The 23,408-nt window shown below is 35.0% G+C and overlaps 1 protein-coding gene across 3 annotated transcripts in view; it reads left to right on the forward strand.

The window, feature by feature from the left end:
• PACRG (parkin coregulated) overlaps window positions 1-23,408 on the forward strand; it is a 253,531-nt gene that overhangs the window by 58,439 nt on the left and 171,684 nt on the right. For all 3 annotated transcript variants that reach the window (XM_075088054.1, XM_075088056.1, XM_075088055.1), the window contains exon 3: window positions 834-968. In XM_075088054.1, coding sequence (XP_074944155.1) covers window positions 834-968 — 135 coding nt within the window. The remainder of the gene's footprint in view (window positions 1-833; window positions 969-23,408) is intronic.

The raw sequence follows: 23,408 nt of genomic DNA on the forward strand, positions 1-23,408 counted from the left end.
CTCTTCTAGCATTTGAGATTAGCTTTGTTAATTAGCTTAAACAATAGATTTCTTATAAGTACTCTAAATTCTATTATCTTAGTGCCAGTTGTTAGTTGCTAATTCTACTATCTTTGGCTGAGAAAAAAGTTCCAGCATGAGCATTTTGGAATTGGACTGTCATTCAGGCACTCAGACTATGCAATATGCTGACCAGCAATAACTCAAATAAGGAACTAAGCGGAGCTGAATCAAATTTCTTCCTCCAAGGCAACACAGGCAGAGAGGAGAAGTCTGAGAGAAGGCTTTCCTTCATTTCTTCCAGTACTTCAGCCATAAATAAGCCATAAAAGCGGGATCCACAGCATTTGAGGAAAGGATATGGTGAAGGAGATTAGGTAATGGCCAGAAAAAGACAAAGGAAACTGAGGACAGTTATATTAGATGGAAACCATGTCCAATGCCTCCTATAAAGAAACAAATAGAAAAATATTTCTCAAGGAGAAATGCTTAATTTTCCAAGAGCTCTACTACATAATGTGAATGTGTTCTTGGTGTTTTAGTCTTGCTTAAAAACGCTATGGTAATGGAGATAGCTACTTTGAAATATAAACAGTTTTTATGGGACAATCTGAAAGTAATAACAAAAAAAAGCATTTAACAACATCTGTAGATCTTTGCCAAAATGTACTTTCAAAGCATGTAATGAAGAAAGGAAACTATAATTTGGAAGATCAATGCTGTTATTCTTTTTTATTTGTTTCTATTCTGAACCATATAAATTAAGCTTTTTTCTAAAAATATATTAACACTGAACTATGGTGTTTTTGGTTTTGTTTGGTCTTGTTTTTAAGGTAAGAGGGCCCCCACTTGCAGGAGCATTTAAAGAAAGACCAACAAAGCCCACAGCATTTCGCAAGTTTTATGAGCGAGGAGACTTCCCAATTGCCATTGAGCATGATACTAAAGGAAACAAAATCGCCTGGAAGGTAAGCCATTGCACAGCTGTGACAGCTAGCTGAGCTTATTGAAGTGACATCTCTCATTGTCAAACAAAGTTGGCTTTTAAGTAAATAAACTGAAATAATTTCTTAGCAAATGGAAGATGGTGGGGAAGCTGTAAGAGGAAGGCCCCTGAGTCAGCTGTCTACCTTGGCTAACAATTAAATTATATGCTGCAAAAAGGAAGATGACAGAGTCGCTTTGCCTTAGAGAATTGTCTCCTGCCCAATTCATCTCTATTTTTATGAGGACCTGGCAATGCAGCCCGTTTCAGGCAGTCCATCAAATGATGGAAGTGGCTGGATACAGTGAGCAGCAGCCATTTATCTCCCCCAGATTTCACCTTCCTGCAGGACACTTCCAAATAGAAGCTTTAATTACCTAAATGGATAGGTCAAGATTGCCTGCTCCCTGAAAATGCAGAGCGGAATACAAACGAAGGCAGATTCTCATTCCACAGCTGCACTCTCAGTCTACAGCATATGTCAGACAGCGTAATCGCTGTCATACGTGCCCCTGTTAGAGGCTGACCTCCACTGCTGAAACCATTACAGCTCCGACATTTCTCTGACAAAAGGTTAATTGGCTTCAAAATAAATGTATTGCCTAATGACTTCATTCTAATGCAGCTCTGTTTCTCTCTAAAAGGCTTGGTGATGTTATTTGTAAAACTTGCCAATCTTCTAAGTAACTACTGCAGACTTCTAAATTTAATTTGAAAAATGAATGCTGATCTTTAACCTGTTCCTACTATTTAATTATTTTGGTTATCATGAATTACTTTATTTTTTTGTCTTATTTATTGATCTAGAATAAGATTTTGCTAGAAGTAGTGATAGTTACCAAAAAAGAACATGATATGCATGAGCAAAATATGTCAGGGCTGTAGAATGTTTTAAATTGTTCATGTCAAGAACATGATACCAATTTAAAATGTATAGCTATGTTAATTCAACAGAAAAAGGAGGGATTTTGCAATTTTATAGCTGATTCTACTCCTAATAAAGCCAACAGGATTAGACCTATAGTGTGGTAAGTGGTACTAAGTGATTTGTTAGTAACTAGATTTTAAGGTAGCTTTTTTTCTGGTTGAAGTATAGAAGAGAGATTTGTGCTACTATTTTATTACCCATAGCAGTGTTGAATCAGCACAAGGAACAATTAATAGTTCTTGCAGCAAAGGGAATCTCTGTCCGACAAGACTTTACCCATCACCAGAATGAGATTCCAGTGCAACTGGTCTTTAGGCAACCCTAGAAATGCCCTTCCTGGACTAAAACTCACAGGCTTACAATGTAAGTCTGCACTTTATTCTTTCATCACCAGGTAAGACCCAAAGGTGCTTTGCAAGAAACTGCAAAAATCTGCAGAAATTTTCTTTTTTTATCTTGAGGCATTATCACTTCTAATTTCTCAAAATCAGACTGAGAGGTACAGTCAATTTTCCTCATTTTAATTGCTATTTGATGCGTACACCTTCATCAGAAGGACCAGCATTCCACAAGATGATGCTAGTGACTGCTTGATTGACTTCAGACACAAGAATATGGAATGAAGCTGTGTCAGGGGAAGTTCAGATGGGGCATTAGGAAAAGGTTCTTCACTGAGAGGGTGGTTGGTCACTGGAACAGCCTCCCCAGGGAAGTGGTCACAGCAGCAAGCTTGTCAGAGTTCAAGGAGTGTCTGGACAACGTTCTTAGTCATATGATTTAGTTTTAGATAGCCCTGTGAGGAGCAGGGAGTTGGACTTGATGATCCTTATAGGTCCCTTCCAACTTGAGATACTCTACAATTCTATGCCATCTTGCTAACTTACTATCTACAAGCTTTTCAACCACAGCTGAATTTCTAGAGTGTTTGTTCCCTGTATCTGACAGTTTGAATTGTTGAAAACGTACTACCTTAAGACAGTCACAATAGCAGAGTCTCTAGTCAAAGACCCAACAAGTATTTCTTCTTAATACAATTTGCAATCTTATAGACCTAATGTATCCCTAGTGTCCACCTACCACAGTAAAACATTGGCATGTAGCTAGTGCAATGTAGGACTGAGATGTCATGCAACAGTTGCTTTTGCTATTGCTGTTAATCCTTTCTTTCGAAACCAATTATCACTACTTCAACATGTATGCAAGAAGGCAGCACAGTAGTGGACATTCCTACATTAGCACATGGCAGGGTCCAACATTATTTCCCTTATTCCATGCCACTTGATTTAGTCACAAATCAATCCAGATTGAGTTCTGTGGCAGGCACTCAAGAAAACAATACTGAGGTAGTAGAATTACTTGAGGCTGTTGTTTAATTTGGCATGCAACCATCATTGATTATTGTGCAGTTTAAGTAGATGAAGCAGGCAAATAGGACTTTTCTAGTTCAAACTTTACATTAGACAGCTTCTAAAGTGTTAAAGGCTGCCCGCTGCTGCAGAAGGGTGAGAATGTTGTTCATCATTAGCTAATATTTAAAGGTGCAGATAAAGTACTGTATTTTTCACTTGTTTTATGGACATGCAAATGTTCAAAATATCCAACATGCACCTAATGGCTAATTTTCATCAGTTCAACATATTTATTTGTAAATCTGATTACATAAGTATTTTTTTAACTCAATATTGCTTAAATTCATGAAAGTGAAAAAAAATACTTTAATAATTAAATATGGCTAGGAAAATTGTTCTATAAAGTCGTGGCTGAACTGTATTTATTTGCATGAATCATGATTCTAGAGGAAGGGTAAAAGGAAGAAATAAATGGTAACAGTGATATTTTAATCCTGCTGTAATTGCACAATATCAATGTTTTATTGTGAAGGGGGTTTTTTGCTGTGTTTAGATGTGATGTATATCATGGTTCATTTCACTCTTGTTAGTTTGTCTATGAAGTGGTACATGAGAGAAAATGCAAGGGGGTCTCAGAAACATGATTTGTTCTGACAGAGGAAAATACTGCAGGATTTTGTTCTTTCTTGCAAAATGCACGGTTGTTTGGGGATTTTTTCTGTGCTTGTTTTGTAGAAGTACTGAAACAAAACAAAACAACTGTAATTGTCAGACATTAAATATCTTTTGAGAACACTTTGAATGCTTGTTCACTATATTGTCATTCTGTGGACAGAATACAGTCATTTTCAGCTAGAGCAGAAAAATCTGAAATTATTTCATATCCATGAATTGTGTTAATATGTACCAAAAAAATACACACAAATGACCCTTGATTTTGTAACAGTTCCACATTTCCCTATTTTTAAGGCCATCATTAATTTCCTTTAAGGGCTAGCTACACATAACCATAGTTGTAGAACTAGGTAAGATGTAAATTTAAAGTTCAGGAACTATTCAGAACTATTTCTGAATAAATGCATGTGTTGAATCTTTAATTCTGAAATAACAGTACTTTTTGATGTTGTTGTTCAGCTAAGTTATTTCTAAAAAGCACTAAATTTAGAAAGAGGCATTCTTACTCCAAATTAATCCTATGCATACACAAGATTAAACTGTGCAGATAAACCATGGTGTTTACCTTGGTGCCTTTCCTTCAGAAAGGAGCCAAAGCAAATTAGATCTCACTTCAAGATCATCATAGCAAGATATGTCTTCTACATGAATTCTCAGGCTAAGTCTTTAGGTTTAGAAAGGCATCTCTTTGAATACTCCTGTAATATTGGCATTCTGATTGGTAAGTTTTACTATTATTGCAAGTTCAAATAAACCGGTTTTGACCTAGTAGAAGAAAACAGATGAACAGGTAAAATATGTTTACAACATATAAATCATTATATACAAGAACAGGAAGTCGAAACTGGTTTTAAAGAATACCACCCAGAGAAGAAAAAAAAAAAGAATTTAAAATGCTCTGATAATACCAAACTAAAATCATCTGGTGTTAGAGGCTGTAGTCACATTTATTTCTAAAAGAAGACATGATGTCTTGGTGTTCCAAATCTTTGTTTTCAAAACTGGGGAAAGTTGTCCTCTCATTTTCAGAATGTAAATAGAGAATGACTTGTTAATTCTGTCTGTGAAAAGAAACCCACTGTCTTTGTAAGTCACTACACAAATTTCTGGTTTTGATTACAATTAAAGTGAAAGAATCCATACAAAATGAATTCAAGACTTTTCATCCCCATTCAGGGTATCTACTAGCAGTCAGTGGATTCTTTGGTAAGTGGCATACACTCAATGTAATATTTTAATACTTAATTTAAATCCTGTTTTTTGTTTTCATGCTCCCTCAGTGGTCATTAAATAGAACTGTATAGATGTTAATGCCTTAAAATTGCTGCAAATACATAATAGACATTTTTTTCGATAAAGCAACAGCTTATGAGATCTAGAAATTAACAGTTTCTTTGGTTGAATTATTCAACAAATGTTCAAGGGTCTTTCTAAATTTGGAGCATTTGTTTTCATCCACTAACAGAAAATGAGTAATAATCGTATAGTTTGAAAATGTGTTTCTGATGTGTATCAAACATAAAAGTTTGGAACATAAATTGTTAATTTAGATTTTGATAATAGCAGAAAGTGATCATTTTAGAAAAAGAATGTGTTAAAATATTTATAAGCCCTTTGCCTACTCATGTGGGATCCTGCAGTTCTTTTTTATATCCTATGTATATCACAATTTTATTTCAAAACGTAGTAATATATTCTTTTGCACAATCTCATACCAAGCTACGAATAATAAAAGCTCATAGTCCACGTCTGAAAAGGACTTCCATTTTTAAACATACATTACTGAATTAAAAAAGGTCAGAATGCAATTAAACCTTTGACTAAGAAAGTTGATAAAACCGAGAAAGTATTTCTGAATTATTTAGAATGTGTTTGAAATGCAGTCTCTCTGTATCATACAGAAAGTCATCAGAATGTTTGAAAAATTATTTTTTGGGGAGTGGGGTTAATTATGAAGGGTATTATGCGGGGGGGGAAAAAGCTTCTATTCTTCAAAAGAATTTTAGCAATTTCAAAGAAATGAAAACCAAAATCAAAATTGCAAACTTCTCAAGCAAAATATCAAAATTAACATGATTTCTACCTTTTGAGTTTTTTTTCCAGACTAACTATGTTCACTAAGGATGTGACTGTTACCTTTTTAATTTCTCTTCATCCTCTCTTTCCTAAATAGCTTGGTTTTTTACATGGGTTAGTATAAGCCATGGCAGCAAAATTACTTCTTGATGATAGAATCTAGATGCAGTGGTAAAAGCAGGTGTTCTGCCCTTGACAGCACGAATTTGAGTGGTACATACATTTTTTCCTTGTCCAAACTATTGAGGGTTGCTTTTAGTAATAGGGACTACAAATAATTTGAACATGCCACAGAAGTGCAATTTTTATTAGCATCTCTCATTCTTCATTTGGTTTTATTAGCATGTTGTAGATTAGTTTGTATAAAATTCTGAGCTGCTGTGACTAAGCTGGTACATGCACCCAGCACCAAGAAAAAGCTTTTGGTTTTTGGTTTGGTTTTGGGTTTTTGTTTTCGGTGTTGGGCTTTGTTATGGGGTTTTCTCCATAAAAAAGCTGCCGTTTAAATTTTGTTTTCTTTTCCCGCAAGTGCAGGCTTTTTTGCTTGTTCGAGGTATAAGTTTTAAGAGAGAGAAAACATATATTTTTTTATAACAACCGATATAGCTGGGAGACAGGTTTTCAGTTGCAGAGCTCTCAAGTAATGTCTCTCACTATTTTTCTTTTTTGCGGCATTGTTATACCTTTAAACCATTTGAATAAACACTGTATGGTATTCCCTACGTAGTATTAAGTAAGCTTAGGTAACACTTCCCAAAGTTCAAATCACAAAACAAATCAAAAATAGTTGGAGGGAGCTCATTTACCCTACGGAACGATCCCATTACTATACTAATATCTTGCAATTTATAGAGGTGAGATGTAATTCTAGAAGTTGAGGGGGTTTAATATCTTGTTGCCATCAGAAGGGGAAGGGCCAACTTCCCTTCGCCTCTTCTGCTCTCTGTTTCTAAGGCATACTTGGCACTGGCACTGATGCTTATCAGAGCCCTCTGTGAGTAAATTTATCACACTAACTCAGGGAAAAAAGGTGGGTGTGTTTTTTCTCAATCAGCAACATGTTCACACTCCTGTGAACCTTGATTACAAAAGGGTCCATGAGCGCTAAAGCTACGTGTTAGTGAAGGAGAGAGAAACAGTAGTGAAGTACAGTGAAGAATGGGAGACAGTGGAAGGATCATAAAACTTGCTTTCTTTTGACAGCAATGAACTACTAGATTAGTTTAGCTGTTCATGGAATTGCAGCCTCAAATATCTGAAAGCAAAGCGAATAAACTCCCTATGAAAAATAATATTTTCTTTTTGATTAATTTTCATATACAGAGATTCTTTTTCTGCTTCCATTATTTGTTAAACTATGTTTAATATCTTCTTAGTAAAAGATGTTAAGAGGACACTGTCATCTTAAAGAAAACTAGTAAATCCTCCACAAGTGTAGTCATGCACAATGAAAGATTTTTTGTGAGATGATACACAAAGAGGAGCAGCCATGTTTCATGCTTAGGCACAGTGGACACAGCACAGAGTGGTGTTAGTTTCTATTTTATTTAATGTCTTCATTACTGTTTTAAGAAATAGTTCAGAGTTTTCTTCTGCAATAGACTTCTGTTTATCTTCCCCAGAGGGCTTCTTTTTTTTAATCATTTCAGTGATCCTTTTTAAGCCTGCCTCCAATACAATTGTGTTGGTATTACAGAAAATTGCAATGTGGATTCAAGAGAAGGCAACTGAAAGCAAGGATTTCTTAAGCCAGAAATAATACATAATAATTTAAAGAGACTAGAAATATGAACTGAGGTAAAGAAATAAAGTCTTGGAGAAACAAATTTTAAATGCTGCCTCTGGGGGGAAGAAAAAAACCACAATTATATTAGCAGATTTATTGTAAAGGAATAGTTTGGAAAATAATGATTCTATTTTTTAAAGGACAGTACAAACCTCAGTTTTCTGCGGAGACAGTAATACAGCAAACTTGAGATATGGCATGTAATAAGAAAGAATTATTCAGTTTTAAACTAAAAATGTAGCAACAGCTCTGTGGCATCATCTTAAATCAGAGCTTATTGGTAATCTGTATATTATGGTTTACTGAAGCAAGCACAAGCAAATACTGTTCATAAACAGTTATGCATAGACAAATGCCATTCATTATTCTTTGTGACTGCGATACTAGTGCCCAACTAATGATTACCAAAAGTGCTGTCTTTGCTGATGTGCATGTGACTTTTTCTTAGAGATTGTTAAAAATTGCAATCACAAGCCTGTTCTAGTTTCCTTTTTTAAATGCAGAATACTAAAAAATAGCCACATCTTAATGAGTATGACCTGATTTTCATTTAAATGAAAACTCCTTTAAATCTCTTCAGCAATTTTGTGCACGTACTACACTTATCTCCACTCTATGACCTGAAATCATACTGAAGAGCTACAGAATAAATGCAATATCTTTTCTAGCAAGTAAAACATCAAAATTCCTATTGACTACATTAGAATGGGATCTTTGTTGCCATAGATGAATATTGTCCATTATCTTGTCCATTTTTCCCCCTGTGATATTATAAATTTTCCTAGTGATCTATTAGGTTTTTAGTCCTTGATAATGGTCACAGGAATCCATTTCTGATCCACTATAAATTATAATGTCCTGAGTTATTAAAGTTATAGAAGTTATGATCATCCTTTTGATAAACCTCTCTCTTACATCTAAGAAGTGTTAGTCTGTATCTAATTCAATTTATATTTAATAATGTGTTAATTTTATATTTATATTCAATAAGTATGTAGTTGCTTTTTTCTTCAAAAGTCACTATTTATATTGACTCTAACATTTTATGTGAGTTAGCTAAGATTAACCATCTTTCATTTACAGACTAAAATAGGGTACCAAGATGATGTCCTTCAATTAAGGCAACATTTTAAAAGTTGTTGAGTAACTCTGGGTGCTTTCAGTTTCCATTCCATGATACATAGAGTCACAGAAAGTGTTGGAACAATAGCTTCCTCAAGTTTGAAAATTCTACATTGATTTGATCCCACCACTAACATTAATTCCAAACAAATTTAGTCTGTTCAAATCTTGCTTTTCAAAAGCACTATACTAGAATTAATTTTCAATCAAAAAACACTTCTTCATAATAGTGCATCAATTAACTGTATGCTTAAAATTGTCATTAAAAATTTAGGTAGACAATTGTTCTGTAATATGCATTTTTCTGTTGGCTCACTACTTAATACTAATCTACAAATCACTCATGACTTTACCCTTTTCTGTTAAGTTCTTTTTCACATCTGAAAAGGAGATGTCTTCACAGGTCTTGGAAAAAAATTGCTATGTTAGAGGTTAAAAAAGAATCATATCAAAATGCTATTTCAAAACTCTGTGGTAAAACACTATGTTTTTATGAAATGCCATAAAATTCAAAGTAACTCTTTAAATATTTACCAACATTCTCACTCGTTTTTTTTTTTAGTTTGTGTGTTTAAACTAATATTTCTGGAGAAACACTGAATTATGTCACATTATGTATTAGAGGTTACTCAGTGCAATCTCTTCTTTCTTACCATTGTGGCTCACAAAAATGTAATTTTTTCTAGAGTTAGATTTTTTACAGTCCTCTGGTCTTTTCCATTTCTTTCGTATTTATAATTTAAGAATCTAATGAAATGTCTCTTTTCTCCATGCTCACATAAAGTACCATAATTATTAACAGTATGACATATACGTTTGCTTAACAGCTGAATAATATGTTTCCCTTAAAAAGTAAAGAATGTTTTCCTGGAAATGACTGAGATCTCCTTTCATTTAACACCACCAGTGCTGAATCTGGGGACTGGTGTTCAGCTGGAGTCTAAAACAGGCATTGCAAAGAGTAGTGACAGTTTACCTGATTCCTATAGTACAGAGCTGCCATGTTTCAATTATTAATTCCTCTGTGGCTAACTAATAGTTGCAGCTTATCCCAGGATTCTAGAAAAACAGTAATATTGTGGCAGTTAATTTACTGTTCCTTTTTCCCTGCATACACAATTAAAGCCATTCCTTTACTTGATGTAAATTGCCATCTCTTGAAAGTGTATGGAATGAAAACCTGGCCATGTATCAGAAATAACTTTAATTTAAATTTGCTAAATGACCTCTGAAAGCTAGATGAAAGATTTTCTGCTGAATGGGCTGGTGCTCCCTGCCTGTATAATTTATGTGAGAAATTAGTGCAAATGGTTCACTTTTATGGAGCAGTGCTGCTTGTAGCAAGCCTGCAGAAACAATTTTCCCCCAAGCCTCCATCTGTTCTTCAAACCAGGGCATATGCCACCTCATCGAGCTTGAAAGTCAACTGATTTATAACTCCTGAAAAGTGCATAGATTGAAAAGAAAGGTCGACCGCTGCTATGTGACAATGATTTGCTAGGCACTTGGATAAAGACAATTCACATTACTACGGACCCTAGAGGACACAAGTGATGTAGGCTTCAGAAATTGGTAGACTGGCATACAGGACAAAACCAAATGGCTCCTCCTCCTTCAGTTAAACAGCTACCTCTCTTCTTAAAGATGGAAATTTTTTAGAAGGTAGGTAGGTAACATAGGCAAGACAACTTGTTACACTGTGTTTCAGGCAGAATAAGCTTTTCCTAGCTACAAAGGCTGCCATCTAGAAGTGCCAGGACTTGTTCCACTTTAATCTTTTAGCTGCAAGCAGAAATATCTGTCTTTAAAGGTGCTTCTTGTTGTTTGTCAGAAGGTTTTGTTCAGTGCCACAAACACAGTGTTGATGAATTTTCTGTATCTACTCTGAAGGCGATTTCTGAGCCCTATCCCAATTAATGGATGGCTTGTTCTCCGTCCATTAGTTGTCAGCCTTCCTCCTCTTACCCAAATATTGCAGAGTTCTCTGGCAAGTGACAAAACAAATGGAATTGACAACATAAAAGTCAATGTGTGTTTAATGTTTTCATTTCTGGTAGTCAGATACTGTGACCGTTCCACTTTGAGGCTCAGAGACTGAATATATTTCTTCAGCTACTTTGTCTTACCAAGTTGGAAGTTTTTTTAATATAAATTCAGGTAAAACACGGCATATAGTTAAGTGCATTTTTAATTTAAGAAAGATAATGTAGAAATGATGCAAATAGAGCCTTTTAATGTGAAAATTTTGAGATTTTGCCTTGAAAAACACCATATAAAGGTGCCATATAAAAGTACATGTGAATAGCAGGAAGAATCATCCTCTACAAATATGAGCTTATTTCTTGTTGAGGTATCTGTAGCATCTGTAAGAAAAAAATGGCTTTGTAGCCTTCCATAATAATCTGATGCTACGTAGCCATGCATATTCTGACGTAACTCACATAGACGAGTATAGTTTTCGAACACCATGTAACTCAATAAAGAAAAGCAGAGCAGTGCAGGTTAACTAGATCCCTATCACAAATTATTTCTGTTGTATAAATGGAATCTCAAACACTTAAGTCAGTACCCAACATACGTACTGGGTATTCATGTATTGTATATGCTATTGACTGACTGAAGATGATGAAATTGTAGAGCTAATAAACTGTGACAATTAAATACAAATTGTAAACATACTTTGCTGCATTGAAGAGGTATGTTAAACAGTTATAATATGCCATTATAAAATCATAATGTAAAGGAGAATGCGAGATGTTTAACAAAGCTTCATACTCTATGTCTTCAATAAAAAATAATAAAGTTCACTGTCATTGAAAAAATATATTCTAAAAACATATTCAACGGATGTCTCTACTTTAGAAGTGTATTATAGTGGATGTCTGTTCTCATCAGGTTTGTTATAAACACTATATATTTTGTTACACTTTCACTGTTTCATTTTTGTTGTCCACTATATGTTAGGCATGTGCATGGGGCAAATTTATCTCTCTCCGTACCATTTCGTTTCCTATACTGTTTCCAAAGCATACATTAGTTCCTAATCATTTCAGTGTCGTTTTCTCATCACTAGCTGCCATGAACCTTTCACATCAAATTCATGTTCACATCTACTATGCTGCGGAGTTCTTATCTGGGCTCAGCACTTCTCACATTCTTCACATTGTTATTCTGCTAATAGTGTCTGTTTGCTTAATACCTAGTTTTATTGTCCTTTTACTTTCTTCCCTGTTGGTTCTTTCATCTGTATCTCCTCTTGCTTATCTGTGAACAGTTTGTCTTCATATGAAGTTATTAATGAAGACAGCTCAGCAGGAACTGGTTTAAGCTTTATACTCAACTAAGGAATGGTTTTTACATGTTTTATTATGGTGTAAATATCACAGAATCACAAAATCATAGGGGTTGGAACGGACGTCTGGAGACCATCTTGTCCAACCCCCCTGCTTGAGCAGGCACACCTACAGCAGGGACACAGGAACACATCCAGGCGGGTTTTGAATGTCTCCAGGGAAGGAGACTCCACAGCCTCCCTGGGCAGCCTGTGCCACTGCTCTGGCACCCTCCCAGGAAAGTAGTTCTTTCTCATGTTTAGCTGGAACTTCTTGTGTTCGAACTTGTGCCCATTGCCCCTTGTCCTAGCAAGACCTAAATTTTAACGTTTTTTTTTTCTTCTTCAAATTCCCCCTTCCTTTGAAATTTGTTGATAACTCAGTTCAAGAAAATAGCTATCAATGTGACATGAAAGAGCTCTGTTCCTGCAGAGATTTGAGCATGCACTTAATGCCTTGTGATCAAACCCACTGAGGCGATGCTTTTGGTTATACTGTGTAGCAGTGGTGTTAGTCAGATGATGTACTTACCTCTAAAAGGAGAAAAAGATATTTACATTTGTTTCTTTTCAGTCATAATCGTGTAACTTTCTTAATAAGCACTAGCTTCAAATTAATGTTATTGCATCTTTAAGACATTAATGGCCAAGACCTTTAAAAATTCAACTCATTTAAATGTGTCTGATAAAACTGTACTGGGGTGGTTGAATTGTGCTTTTTCATGAAAATTTTGAAGGCTCAGTCTATATTTACATTTCAAATAGCTGTGTTGATATTTGACAGTACTAGTAGCATGTGGTAGGTTATCAGAACTAAAATTAATTATCTTAAATATTTAAATGAGATAGTTCCCCTTGGCTTTCAGCTTTTGCACATTGCTGCTCAGGAAAAAAGCAATGGAAGGGAATTATAAATACTGCAGGTTTTGTACTAAGTGACAGAATCTGTGGGTTACTAGTTATCTCTCCTGTGACTTCCTTCAGTATCACGCCAAAAAATATATCTTACTTTGGTGTTAAAGGAATACCAGCTAAATAGTGTCTGTATAATGAAACAATCTAAGTGCTGTAGGATGTAGTGGAAGTCTATATTTATAATATCAGGGTTAAAACCCCCAAAAACCTAACTGGCACATTATACTGAAAAATAATTAGTTTAAATCTTATGCATTGGAACTAATTTTCTTTGTTTTAAAATTATGTTCATATGTGCGGGTAAATCCATGCCTTACTTAAAGAATTAGTACAAAAAGGTGGACAAATAATACCTCAGAAGATCACAAATAGTGATTTTTAAAGAGGTATGAATATTCAGATGAAAATGTCCTCAGGCTAGAATGAGACTAAAAAGGGGTGTTGCTTCCAGTGTAATCTAAATTTCAGTCTAAATACATGCCTCTTTAGGAATGTGAGCTGTATTGTAATGTAGTGAATCTCATCCTATAATGAAGACTGAGTGCACTGAAGTACAGTTCTGCCCTGAAAAAGTAACACAGTTAACGTTGGTGAGTTCTGTTCATATCCAAAGAAATTCTACTAGGGTCAGAAGCCAGCAGTCTTACACTTAAGAAATAATAAATACCTACATGAGCCTGTACAGTAAATGATGTTCCCACTCTGTGTTTCTTATCTTGTCCTTTCAGACTCTTAAAAAGGCCAGTTCAGATGGGAGATGCCTGCTTTGCCTTGCCATTTAATAACAGCACTGGAACCTTGCTGCTCTTATTATTCCTAGGTTGGTAGACGGGAGGCCCCAGATAAAGCCCATGTCTGAGGCAGAAACATTCCTTTTAACAAAGCCCGAGCTGGCGTGTCAATTTCACACTTGAACTCAGGTGAATTCCAATTTCCTTTGAGTTGTCACTTACCTTGTGCTTCCAAAATGTCGAAGACAATATGCATTATTAGCTGATCTTAATATGGATTTTTTGCTTAATATATTCACTGATCAGTTCATTGTTGCTGTACGCTTCTATGGGAGAACTTATCTTGGGCCACATATCTCCGGGACACAGGGCTCTACCCACCCTGGGGACAGTGATGCACAGACATCAATATGATGGATACAAAATGTCCGTTTATTTAGCTGCGTCACACGCTTATATAGCTCTTGCGCTTCCTGTTCCTGCCACTCCTATGGGGAGGAGTCTATCTTTCCGTCACATCCCGTGCTCTTCCGGTCGCCGATCCCTGTCTATTCCCCTACAGTTCATGTTCTTGCTGGGAAAAAAAAAAAACAAAAACAAAACAAAAAAAACAACCCACGTATAAGCCAGGTGAAAACAGTGAAAACTGAGTTCTTTTTATGTTTGTGCCAAAGTCTAACCTTCTCTTCCTGTGCAGCAGTTTGGGTGGAAAGATGAGCAGCTGTAAATTGATACAAAATGGCATAGTATACATAAGTTCAGGCATTTGGGTGTCACAGATATTAAAACTACTTTACTCCTTTCAGAGTTAAAGTAAACTTGCCTGTTTAAAATTCTCACCATCATACAGCTCTCAGGGGTTGATTCAGTCGGAGCTCAAATAATAGTTGGCAATTTTGTCATTTAGCTGGAAATTTCTAGTTCAAGTTAAAGATGAGGAAAGCTACATTTCATTTTTTTTCTTGTAGAATTAAACCTGTATTTTATTTCTTGCTTCTGCTATACTGTTTTTCATTCCTTTTACGTTTTGATGCTTTTCTGAAGGGGTGGGGAAAATAGCTGTATAAAACTCTTCAGTAACATTACTGAATTTGCCCTATTCTTTCCTGACAAGCTATAAGCCATATATAGCCACAGTCATGATACTACAGACCCCTCCCAAAATGAGATAAAGATTGTAGATAAAGATTACCTGATAAGGAAAAACCTTGATCTTTATTGAATTTATGCATGTATTTGTATTCATTTTTAAACTCCAACCTATTCAAATAATTCATTCATGAATTAGATCATAAATGCATAGTAAAATATTTGTAATACGTTTATCATCAGCTGTGATAAATTTGATATATTATTTCTCTGAGTTAAGGAAAAAAGGCCATGAAATTCAGTCCGGCTACAATAGAAATCCTTATGCTATGTGTAAGTAGGAAGAGATGAAGTGAATACAACTCCCTCTTCACATAGCTCTTGCCGTCAGTCTGTCAGAGATCTCTTGTCTCCAGACATTTCTGATTACAGACAACAAGGTAATATTTATGCTTTCCTATGTACAGTGTTGTAGATAGTTAGGACAATAAATCTGTTTGCTCTCAAGGGCGTGGAAAGACAAACTTTTATGGATTTACCACCTCAGAATGTGATTTAAACTGTCTGACAGACTTTGCATGAAACTGATTTGGAATGTTCACATCACAGTATAGCGTGGTATAACGTAGCATAGCATAGCATAGCAAAGAACAGAAGTAGTTCAGTTAGAATGGACCCACAATGATCATCTAGTCCAACTGCTTGACCACTCCCTGATGCATTAGTTAGACACAGCTAGTAACCATCGGTACTAACAACCACAGAGAGCAGGAACTTCAGCCCCATACCTTTTCCCCAGGTAATTGTTAATTTATGCATTTAGGATCCTAGATCATTAACCTAGTTTTTTGAAATGTTACAACCTAATATGGTGATATCACCTAATATGGTGACTACCAGGTTGGCACAAAAAAGGCTTAAATTTTAGATATGCACCAGCTGTGGTTCAGAATTCCAGTTATTGGTTAGCATTGGGCTATTTCATGAAAATTTATAGGTAGCAAATATTTGTTGGGATGGCTAGAATTGTGCTGTTCCTCTTAATCTTTGATTTTGTCAAAGAAGTTTGCTAATAAACTGTAGAATGTAAAATTGACTTATCTTTAAGAGTGAAGTATGTTTTCTATGCTTTAATAATTAATTCTGTACCCATGTATATTTCATTATAAAGTGAAATTACACTGCTGTTACTTCTGTAAGGAAGTGAAAAATTGTCCCCTGTCCTTACACAGAATAGGGGATAATGTGCACAAGCACATTAGAATGGTTTTTCTAAGTTATTATTTTTAAAACATTAATATTTTCATATAGTCTAAGAAATCTCTTCACTTACATGTGCATTCTTACCTGCAGATAATGAAAATGGTGGCATAACAGGATAAGCCTCTAAAATATTATCTAGATAAAACCTACTGCCTTTTATTTCCTGAGTGATTTTTAAAAGTAGTTATGTCTGATCTGATATGACCTTATATGAAAGAGATTTGATTCTTCCATGTCCTACCATACATATCAAATGTCACTAAACCAGTAGAAGCTACCATGACCTCCCTAGAACCTACCAGGATATATCGTGCATCTGTTTGGAATTCTTTACAGTCATTCAGCAAAACAGTGCCTGAATCCTGTTGTTTGGTCGGTATTTGTTGCAGAATACTTTGAAATACTTGGCAAAGTTGTTAAATATCCAGATTCTTTATTCACAAATTTCCATATAAATCGATCTATCTAAATAATAGATTTAGTGGGCCAAATATTTTCTACTAACTATACTGACTTTTTACTCCTATTTATTTCTAACTTTAAACCTGGGGAGGGAGGGAGTCTCATATAAATGTTTAACCTATTCTTCAATAACTGCTGGTTTTTTATGAAGAACCATGACAAAATCATTTTAATGACCTTGTAAAGAAAGATCTTCTAACTAAAGTGCAGCTTATAATATCAAATGTTTCTCAGTTGCCTACAATTTTATTGGTCTTCCAAGAATTCTAATTTCAAAACATCCATTCCTCTGTAGCAAAAGGTGTTATATCTATATCCTGTGAAACGTTAATCTGAATATTTATTATTATATTTTTTTAAAGTTCAAATATTTTTACCAACTAGGTGTGTAATAACTATTGTTCTATAATTTCTGAAAGGTTATTACATTTCCTGTTCATCAGATCTTTGGCCCAGTTGTTGCTATTAATTACAGTGTGAATGTTTTCTAGCACATTAACCACTCTGTACTCCTTTCAAACTCCCACCATCTGCTTTAGTTTGTGAATTTATTCCAGAATTTTATAATTTTTTTTGCCACATCATTTACTGCTGCTGGTGCTTAACTTTTATTGCTATAAAACAGAAAGTCTTTGGGTTTGTATCTTGCTTTTACATTATATTTTTAAAACTATAACAAAGATGGTATTTACTTTCTCATCAAAGTCCTTGTCTTTCTAAATGATGATCTGAGATCCCAGATTATTTTGAGTTTCCACAAGTATTTTGTCCTGACATTTTATTGTATTTCTCACTCTTTGTCTTTATACATTAATGTATTAGTTTGTTTTTGGGGAACTTTTTTTTTTCTACATGTGTCTTACTATAGTTTATGCTTATTGACTCCAAGAGAGTTTGATTTTTGAAGTCCAAAATTTGGCAGATTTCTTCTTGGTTAAATTCAATGAAATGAGATGTTGAAGAATGACTGACTGGCTAGTAGCACTTACACAGAAAAGGACCTGTGGGTCCTGGTGGACAGCAAGGTCATTGTGACTCAGCTGTGCACCCTTGTAGCAATGAAGGCTACCACATATTGGATGACATTAGCAATATAAAGTCAGGGAGCTGGGGGAAAGGATTATTCACTTTTACTTAGTAGTTATAAGGCTGCATCTAGAATTCTGTGTCTGGTTTTGGCCCCACAGAAATAGAAGACAGATATCAAAATACTGGAGAGGGTCCAGCAGGGAGGCCACCAAGATGACCAAGGGGCTGCAGCACATGACATATGAATAGACACTGAAGGAGCTGGGTTGGGTTACCCTGGGCAAGAGAAGGCTAAGGGAGATCTAACTGCAGTCTTCCAATGCCTAAAGAGGTGTTACGGAGGAGATGGAGCCAGACACTTTTCACTGGTGCGCAACAAAAGGACAAGAGGCAGCAGTCACAATTTGCAGTACGGGAAATTCCAGCTGGATAGTAGAAAAATAGTTACCCATATTTTGGGCAGGGGGTTAAGTGAGGTGATCTCCAGACGTGTCTTCCAAAGTCAATTATTCTGTGATTCCATGAAATTAGATGAATGAGCCTATTAGTTTGTATTTCTGCATTACCTTTCCTTTAAAAATGTCAAAACATACTATTGCTTAATGAGTAAGACTTCCCAGTTCTTCTGAAACATAGATGTTTTATAAGTAAAGAAACTGAGGCACAGAAATAATGGTGCAACTTTAAATTACTGTTAATGGACTTAATCTGTTCCAGTATATTCTTAACATTCCTTTAACTAAAAACCACATTTCTTCCATGTTCAGTATTTATACATACATATATATTTATTCAGTACATAATTGTTATCACTTCCTAGCTATAACAGGTAAATTTGCAACTGCATTCATAAGATGTCTGAGATTTGTATTCATGTTCAGTTTACCATAACTAAATCTAAATGTGAAAATACCTCCAGCTTTAGATCCTACAGTCAACACACTGTAGCAGCTCTCTAAACTTGTGTCAGTCTGATTCTTCCTGAAGACTTTGAAATTGATGTGGCTTACTGAGGAAAATCCCTTCCTGATGCAGGAAAGCCAGAAATGTTTTAAATTACTATGATTAGTCTATTGACATTGTACGAAGTGCTTTGGGCCTCTAGATTTCATGTGATTTAAATGAAAGTAGAAGAATTTTAACAGTACCTGTCATGTCATATTAGATTCTAAAAGCGACTCAAGTAGAGAGGCTTATCTGTTTTCTTTTTAAGTTAAAAAAAAAAAAAAAGAGGAAAAAATACAAAATACCTCACAAATCTCCTACAGAGCTATTGAATACCAGAACCTAGAGGCAATATATGAAATAATAATTAAATTGTCTCATAACCATCTTAGTAACCATCAACTGAATCATCTCTCCAATTCCTCGACATCTTTCTTAAGGTGTGGCAAGGCAACAGGACATAGTATTCTCCATATAGCCTCATCATTGTCTTTTAAAGGAGGATATTAACTTTCCTCTACCTGCTGCCCGTATGCTTTTTAATGCAGCCCAGGATGTGATTTGCTTTCTTTGTGAGAGGAGCACCACTGGCTGTAATTCAACATGGCAATCATCACAGCCCTCAGGGAGCAGGGCTGCTACTCAGCCAGTCAGCTCCCAAGCTGTATCGGTGGAGGGGGTTGCTCTGTCCCAGCTGCAGGGCTTTGCACTTCTCCTTGTTGAGTGTCACAATGTTTCTGTTTGCTTAGTCTTCAAGTTTCTAAAGGTCCCTCTAAACTTAAGATCTGTTATACAGTTACTCATCATTCTTAATAACAGGCTTTAACTTTAATGTTTTGGGGGATTGTAAAATGGAAACATGAAATCCACATATTATAGGAAAGTCAATAGTCACTTTAGGTGTTGCTACGAAAATATCTTCTCCAAGGTCTGTGGGTGTGTGTGGGTGTGTGCACAAGGGGGTGTGTGTGTATATATACACACACATGTACATACATAAACTATGTACATACATACATAAACTATGCATCCTGGAATTGCTTGCAGCTGTTGCAGCAATGAGGGTTCAATACTGCAGTTTAAAAACTTTTTTGGATAATAAGCATCAGAAGGCAAAAGATGTGAAATATCCTTCTGTAGTGAAAGTTCACTCTTCATTAAAAAAAAACAGGAGAAAATATTCCAAGCGAGTACATAAACTACTGAGGTAGAGTTGAAAAATATTTCAAATAATTGAGAAGAACTTGAGATAGACAGAAAGAAGCTTTTTTTTTTTTTTTAATAAATGTGAATGCAAAGAAATGAAATTCTAAAATTCTAACACCAGATTTTAGCTTGCTTTCTTTAATAAAAATTGTGGGAAATTGAAGGGTGGCTAATGGGGGATCTGCTCCAGAGAAGTCTTGTATACATGGATATTTTTACTCATATGAAGAGTCCAGTAATACCAGAAAGGCCATACGACATTTTGTAGTTAAACACAAGTATGATTCTGTGAACCTCCCATTTCTCCATTTGTTTGTGTTTACTGTTTTACTGTCTTCAGGTGCTTAAATATCTATATGTTCTTTCCTCCTATTAACATTTGGTTCATTTTGGTAATTTAGGATGATCAATGTAAAGATGAGTTTTCAAGCATGAACTGTAGAAACTACACAACTATAGAAATATCTGGAAAGCCTGAAAGATGTGGTGTTGGACAAGCAAACAGTATCTAACCCATGGGTTCCAAAAATCCTTCCACTCTTTTGGCTGAAGTTTTTTCCTTTAGTAAGGCTAGACCAAAGTAAGCGATATAAATCCAACTGCCCTTTAAGAATGATACCTGAGCATAGCTATCCAGGCTGGTAACATTTTGGCTCCTTTTACTTGCTGTAGTGTTACTGCAAGATTAATTTGCATTTTCAAAAAAAAAGGCTTCTTCAAATGGAGGTACTGGGCTAGAAAGACTAGGAGAAAGTTACAGTGGTGTTCAGGATTTTTGAGTCTCTGTGTTCTGATGATACCACTGGATTTCTGGGAAAATTTCCGTGATCAGATACTGTTCTGTTCTTCCATGCATTCTTCCAAGGATGATGACCCACAACATATCCTTATTAACACGGAAATGGCCACAGTTTTGGATTACGTGTTCCGTCCCTGCTCATAAATGTTCTTGGTGTTGGTATGATGCCACATAAATCTTAAATTTTCATTTGCTTTTTTAACAAACCAGGAAACTCCATACATCACAATCAACAAAAACTGTATTTTGATTCATTATTATGCTCTTTAACTACAGAATCATATATTTTTCCCTTATGGTCTCACTTAATCTAATATGCACGATGGATAGTTCACTTGGGATAGAGCTACATGAACACCTGGAGTTCATGTGAATACAAGGACTGGACATTTAAGTGGACATATGAAAATTCTAAAGTAAAATACTCTCTGGCCTTAGATGTTAGCTTTTTTCAGAGGCAGAAGGGGGGCATCCAGGGTCCTCCAATGAGGTCTTTCAATTGCACCAGTTCCTTCTTTTCCTGAAATTCTTCTTTTTTAATAAGAACATACCTTTCAGCTTCTTTAGCCAAAGAATCAAAGGTTTCATAGACACCAAGCTGCTGATAAACTTACACCATGTTTCTTTTTCTGATTAGGATCCTTAAATACATAAATCAATCCTGTTGAGGGGAGGAAGGTTGATTCTATAGTCAAAAACTTTATGACATTATTGTAGAAAACAAAGATCACATATTAGACTGTGCAGCAAGTGTAGCAATTACTTTTCCTGAGATTGTAGTGCTCAATGGTGCAACTTCAGAACTGTCTTTTAATTTTTGACTACAATAGTTGTCTACCTATTCTACCTATATTTATCCTATCTTTATTCTAAAGTTAAATATGTAATATTTTTCTATCCTACACTGTGCAGTTTAGATACATACTTGAAGTATTATAGAATGAAGGTTTAAACCTGTTTCTATTATAATGCCATATTTTAGTTATTTGTAACCTAATTCTAGCAAAACAAAATTACTATATATATTTTGAAGAAAAAAATACTATTGCTGCATAGATTAATACAGGGTTATCTTATTTAAGAAAAAAAATAAGAAACCCTACCTCTTACATAAGGAAAAACTCAAAAAATAAAATCAAATGTTTCCATCTCTCTATTAAAAGACTAGTTGATATATCTCAAAGTTTTCATAGAGCTATGAAACTTTGTGCATCAATATGTATTGAAGAAAATAGCTTTCACTAAGCAGCTATTATCCATGCCTTTTAATAGTCTGAAGCCTAATCTTACTCCCATGTTATCAGTAGGAATGCTTTGCTTTTTCATTTCAATGGAAACAAGAACCAATACATTTGTTTATGACTAATTATTCTCAATTGGATGCATTTTACTAAGAAAAAGAAATATGGATATGACTGCTATGTTGAACCATGCTGGAGGTGGCCAACTAAAAATCAAGTATTCAGCTCTAACTATACCTCTGTGTGACACCACGCTAAGCTAAATCACTACTCCTTTCTACACTGGGCAGTGAAGTGCATTGCCATATTGAAACATGATGGAAAATGAGCTTGTTAAAGTCTGATATTAGCATACAACAAAAACTAAAATTAGTACAAAAATCTCATTTTTATGGAACCCAGAGTACAAAGTAAACCATGCAGCACTGTGTTTATGCAACTCAAATGTTTAGATCATAAATATAATCCCATGGACTCTGTGGTTTGGGAGAACTGTTTGCCTGGCATAATTGCAACTGAGAAGAGACTCAAATAATTAAACATACATGTAAATATTTATATATACATGTGTATATATACACACACGTATAAAAATATGTGTATTTTATAGCTAGCTCAGGATATAATCTCTATGCAGTTTTGCAGAGAAGGCTGCATGCTGTCAGCTGGACAAATATCACAGAACAATATAGCAAAGTTATCTAAGTTTCGTTTTAACTTACTCTTTGTTAATAAACTTTACAGAAGAGCTTCTAATAGCAATTGAAACATTAAATTTCACAATTTTTCAGTAGCCACACAGTGGTAGGAAAAACAGCATTAGAGTAAAAGCACATCTAGCACACATATCATGGAAAAATATACTGAGACGGCAGAAACTGTTTCTTAACAAGCTGACATCCATTGCAGCAGAATCTCAATATTTACAGAGAAGATGATGTGGAATATCATTCATTACAAGTATTTCATCTTTCTGAGCAAAGCAAAGCATAGGGCATAGGAAGAATCCTTTAACTTCCTCACAGGAAGAGAAAAAACTTTAAGATACTCTCTTCTAAAAGAATTCACAAACATGCCACGATTTTTCTTTCAATGGTTACTGTAATCTTATTTGAATGGAATATGCAAATCCCACCCTACACACTTTTTATTTAGATTGCATGGGAGAGGTGACCTTCATTCTTCATATTTAGATGACTTTTAATGCAGAAAAGTGTTAAAATATTTTCGTGAAATATTGTCACGATAAATGTATATGGAACAGGTTATAATAAAATGATGATTCATTAATAGTTTCCATCTTATTCCATGTTGCTCTAATTTAACCAATTATATTTTATGTAATGAGCTAGAAGATCTTCTTCCACATATTACATTTCAGTTTCAATGGAATATGTTCTTATTTGTACTGGTATAATGATTTTAAAATGTTTTTTTCTCTAGTGATTACCCAAAACATCAGTCAAATATGGAGGA

The sequence above is a fragment of the Phalacrocorax aristotelis genome, chromosome 3, assembly GCF_949628215.1.
Source record: "Phalacrocorax aristotelis chromosome 3, bGulAri2.1, whole genome shotgun sequence".
Classification (NCBI taxonomy): domain Eukaryota; kingdom Metazoa; phylum Chordata; class Aves; order Suliformes; family Phalacrocoracidae; genus Phalacrocorax; species Phalacrocorax aristotelis.